The sequence below is a fragment of the Bos grunniens genome, chromosome 22, assembly GCF_055505025.1.
Source record: "Bos grunniens cultivar Pamir isolate PY7600 chromosome 22, Bosgru_T2T1.0, whole genome shotgun sequence".
Classification (NCBI taxonomy): Eukaryota; Metazoa; Chordata; class Mammalia; order Artiodactyla; family Bovidae; genus Bos; species Bos grunniens.
Window position 1 is genome coordinate 38,451,714 of NC_141186.1, and position 5,387 is coordinate 38,457,100.

Sequence of the window (5,387 nt, forward strand, 5' to 3'; positions counted from 1 at the left end):
TGATACATTCATTAGTCCACTGGGGAGTTGCTATTTTATGAAAAGTGTATCTATTGATTCATATTCCAACTGCACACATGACTTTTGTCACTAATTGAGAGGCTAGAAGTTATAATTAAATCCAAGTTAATGTAGCTTTGCAATTGCATCACATCCTCATGGCAGATTACTGCTCATAATTTAAATTAGTTGCATGTTAGAATTCCTATCCTATTTATGCTTAGGGAAAAAAAAAGAGCTGTCTGACTCATGCACAGGTATTTTTTAAGAAAAAAGAAAAAAAGACCATAAGATTAAATTCTTGGCTTTATAATCAAACTCTTTTCCAATGTATTTTAAATGAAAAGATACTATGCTTAATTAGAACCTACTTTACTTTGGTTAATTAAAAACAATAGAGAATAAAACAATATCAAAGACAATTGATGTCTGTTGAGCTAATCTCTAAATATAAACACTCTGTGACATTTTCAGAAAAGGCTTTAAATACATATCAGAGTGGGTGAGATAAACACTGCAAAACAGGATAGCATCTGCCTTTTACGTTTCTTTGAGGATTAGGGATAAGCTATGGCAGGTGTCTGCCACATGGAAGGAAGCAGAACAGTGTAGCATTTAAGAGAATACAGTTTGGAATGAGAATGCTCAAATTTTGGCTTTGCCATTTCCTACTATTTTTCCCCCTACTATTTTATCCTTGATGAGTTATTTATTAACTTCATGGTGAAATGAGAACATAAGCCATGCAGATTCAATACTATGATGCATGGAAAGCAGTGGAATACAGTGCCTCATATGAAGCCTGCATGACAGAGGTAGCTACCGTTCCTTCTCAAGAGTTTAAAATAATAACCATATTACATTATGTTATGTTATAAACATGCTTAATGTGCTATTATCAATAACACGATCAGAAATGCTATTCATATCAAGCAAGCAGTATGATGTTAGGAAAACAGATCAGAATTTAGATTCAGGAATGACGATTCGGAAAGCAGGTCCTTCCATTTAAATCAAGGCACTGTATACCTTTTGCATCTCTGGATTAGCTGGCCGGCTTTGGGAAGGCAGAATGGAGATATGGAGTCCAGGGGTTGCAGCAGAAATGATATAGCAAAATGGGGGATGGACGTAAAAGATTAAGAATTAGAGGAATCAAACAAGCTGACCCAGCAGTTAACTCTAAAGGGGCGGAGTCTGGACCTGCCAGCCATGACGTATTATTCGGGGGCGTTGAAATACCTTGGATGCTCTTACATCTGCACCAATTCTAGTCCTGGAACTGCGGGGGTCCCTCACCTGCCATCACATAGAAATCTACAGGTGCAAATACAGAACCTTGCAAATGGTAAAAAGAAGAAAGAATGCATTAACAAAAATGTTTTAAAAGGAAAAAAAGCAGGCCAAAGTTCTCCTGGCAAAGAATTGAAGTAGCAAAATAAGAGTGATTCGTGGAAGGCAGGATTTCACACCAACTTAGTAAGTCTGAGAAATAAGGTAAATTCAATTAAAATTTTTTTTTACTATCTTCAAATTATGGTTTAAGAGATTCTTCTGGACCTTAAATAAAATTTTTTTTATCATCGGAGAATACATGAAACAGACCATCAGCATCAGTGCTGTGTCCTCAGTTTTGGTTTTGACTCAAAAGATACTGAAAATGCCCTTGACCTCACTGAAGTAGAGATTAAGGATTTGGAAGTTTTGCCTCAAGGTCTTTGAAACTGGCTAAAGCTTCTTCTTTGAAGGTTTGACTTTTATGTTTTTAAACTTCAAATCTACTGTATCTATGAGCCATTCCTAAGCAAAGGACACATCAATAAAGTGCATGCTTCCCTCCAAGGCAATAAATCTCAAAGTGGAAGACGTCTTTAGAAGTAATATTGCTTCACATGGTCAATCCATAGGAAGTCATTTCAAATATGAATTATTTTTTAAATTACTCATGTACACAACTGTGGACAAGGGATATGTGTCCATGATTCTTTCTGCAGAACACAGCTTTCCTTCACACTCTCCTCTCCTCATTGAACCTCAAATTACACCCTTTGGGGAAAAAATATCAATGTTATGCTTATACAAATTACACACACACACACACACACACAGTCACAAAGTTATGTTTTGTTTTTTTATATTTACAAAAAAAGTACATGCTATCCATTAGTTTGAAATCTGAGTGAATATATTTTCCATGTGTTGATTAAAAGAAGGAAAATTGAAAGCTACTTTTTTCCATATAGCAATTTCATCAAATAATAAGAATGACACTCATTTTTCTGCACTTAATAATTTTATCAAACACAATTGCACATGCTGACCTCCAGGTCAGCACATATTAATTGAACTCACCTTTACAATGGCAGTATAATATTCCACAGCATGCATGAATCATATATTAATGATTTTCCTATTAACACATTTACTAATTGTTTTGTTCTTTCCCCTACAAAGGACGTTGCATTAAATAGGCTTGAACACAGATCTTTACATACACTTTTACTTTTACAGCACAAATATTGAAAACTGAAAGGACTGTTGTTCAAATACATCCAAGACTACCAGCTTCTCCCACAGAGAAGCTGCTCCCGCAACAGAACAGGAGGAACAGGGATGTTTTTAGTGCTCTGTCATGCTCAATTAACAATTTTTGCTTATCACATACATAGGCACCTGTGGGGAACACTGAGACAAACAGAACAAATTTTCTTCCAAAGCTAGAACTCTCTCTCATTGTCACCATTTTCCACAGGAAACAAAGACCTGCGAGTGATTCTTCAGCCATGGCATGCACAGAAGAGATATTTCCTTTTCTCCACCTTGATACACTTTTCCACACCTTCTATCTCCCTGCTCTCATTTGTGAACCTTAGCTCATTCAAAAGGTGGCAATCAACTAACATATATGAACTTTCAAGATTTTACTGTTCCCTTACTCAGGTTCTCTAGCACAAATGAGAGCTAATTATTGATTTATAAGCAAAATTCCTTCTTCCATAAAGAGAGGCCAAGAAGAGAGAAAATCAACTATACTTCAATTTTTTAAAAATTAAGTTAATATATCTCTCACACACACATCAAGAAAAGATAACTATAAGACAGGATTATAAATTCTTATGAATAAATGAATAAGATGTAATGGAAGCTCAAAGAATGGGGTGAATCATTCAGTTTGGGGTAGAGGAGAGGGAAAGAAGCAATTATGAGAGAAATCTTCACTGAGAAGGTAATATTTAAGCTGAAGTTGAAAGACAAACATTTGTATTTGGCTTGGGCTGTGACAGGACTCCATACAGTATGAAGAAAAATAACAAGAACATTAAGGTGCTTTGGAGTTTGGGGGGACCTTGTATAGCTTAGGTGGTGGTCCTCTAACTTTAATGGGCCTAAGAAGAACCTAGGAAGTTGCTAAAAAATGCAGATTTCTGGGCATCCTCCTTTCCAATATTTTTATTTGACTTCCAGAAATCTGCATTGAAAACAAAACCATTCACACTTTGAAATACACTCACTGAGGGTGTGTGGGGGGAGTGACATGAAATAACATTGTAACAGGACTGAAGGGAATACAAACTAATGTTTCAGGTGGGTAACAGCGACAGTGTGAGACCATGAGAGATTGTGTCAGAAATTATAGCAGGTCTTTGAATTTTGTTTTGAGAGACAATGGCTTGACAATGCAGCCTTTCCACTGAGCAAAAAACCCCCACTCTTCCACAGAGAATGTTTGTTGAATGGCTAAATGAATGAGCGTGGACAGAAGTCTGAGAAAGTCAAATGAAAGCTGCCTGGAATGAGTCCTGCATGCTTTAACCTGGCTGTGAGGAAAACAGTTTAAGAAAAGCCATCCTTGAACCATTAGTTCAAGCCTTCCAAACGCTGTCCTGATGCCATGTCCAGTTGATAGATTCATGCATTTTAAAGCAGGTTTACAAACAAGGCAGCTGTGATTACCCTGATCAACCATGTAAGCATGTAAAACTGTTGTGTTGCCAAACCCGGATACTGGCCCTTGGAGCTAAGATCTGGGAGGACGGAACACGCTCTTACATAACTTCCTAGCTCCTCAGTGATAGGGCCTGTGATTAATGCTACATGACGGGCTTTGAACTTTCTGTTCAGATAGACTCGCTTGCCTTTCAGAGCTCCTAGCAAGAGAGAATGTGTGACCCGCAGATTTCACTCTGAATAACGATCATCCAAGCCGGCAATACTAACAAAGCCCTGTGGCCCCGTTGGTAGCTTTTCTGCGCCTTACTCCTCTGATAAGCTGTCCTAGGACTATCAAGTTCTTTTTTAAGGGGACAGAACATGAGAGTAATACAACTTCCTAAAACCCAGGCGCTGAAGAAAGCTCCAAAGAAGGCTGGGAGGTTCTAGGAGAAATCAGAAAAGCCCTCAAGAGCAGATAGAGTAGAGAAACTCTGAGACAGGAGGAAGAAGTCCTGCCTTCAACGCTACTATCTTTCACAGCTTCTCAGCTTCCCTCTCGCTGGAGCGTGGATCACAGCGCTTCCTGTATCCCAGGCGGGGCGGAGAGCTGCTGCCGCGCTCACCAACTTTCCCAGCTTGGCCAAGCCCTCTCTCCTACTTCGCTCAGCCCCAGGTCCCTCCTCTCACGCCCTCAGCCCCGCAAAATGCAGGTGAGCAGCCAGAGCCCAGCGGCAGCGCCTCCATCTGCTGTCCTCCTGGTCTCCCCAGGAGGCTTCTCTCCTCAGCCCCTGCGAGCCTGTGAGATGACACCTCGTCTAAGCGCCTGTAAAAATTCGTCCACGCTCCCGCCTCCAAGCCGGATCCCTCCATCCTGTCCCCGCCATCCTGGAATGGCACCTGAGGAGAGAGGAGGATTGAAGGAAGCGGCTGGCCTCCCAGGCTTGGAGCAGAACCGAGAGCACCCCATCCGACCTCTCCTCACCTGCTGGTTCCTCCCCGCACATAGCCCGCTACTCACCAATTCTAGGGCTCGCAAGAAGGCAAGGGGCTCCTTCAGCGCCCGGAAGGTACCTGCTGACGCCAGCTGTGGACCAAGAAGGCGAGACAGAGAGAGAAAGAGCGAGAGAGAGCATGAGGAAGGGGCTGGGGGACGCGGCATCCAACCCCGGGGGTCGCGCGGCATCACCCGCGCTGCCCAGTCAGTCCTACCTGGCTCACGGGATCCATAGCTCGCCTCGCTCGGGCTTCTCACCCAGCGGCGCCTTTGAAAATGAAGTTCGAGGGCCACCGCCGTCCTCGGCCCCAGGGCCCAGGGCCAGAAGCCCCTTTTCGGAAAGGGCGCGGGGAGCGAGGCGGTGGAGAGCTGAGCGCCCCGAGCGGGCTCGCAGAGGCTGGGTTCTGGAAGCCTGCGTGTGCGGGCGCGGCGTGCACTGTCTGCGAGGGTGGGAGGGGCC

At 42.4% G+C, this 5,387-nt stretch overlaps 1 protein-coding gene across 1 annotated transcript in view; it reads right to left on the bottom strand.

Moving 5' to 3' along the window:
- SYNPR (synaptoporin) overlaps positions 1-5,384 on the bottom strand; it is a 295,868-nt gene extending 290,484 nt beyond the window's left edge. The window contains exons 1-2 of the mRNA XM_086367052.1: positions 5,143-5,384; positions 4,952-5,017 (exon numbers count right to left, since the gene is read on the bottom strand). Coding sequence (XP_086223178.1) covers positions 4,952-5,017; positions 5,143-5,160 — 84 coding nt within the window. The 5' untranslated portion in view covers positions 5,161-5,384. The remainder of the gene's footprint in view (positions 1-4,951; positions 5,018-5,142) is intronic.
- Positions 5,385-5,387: the final 3 nt, after the last annotated feature.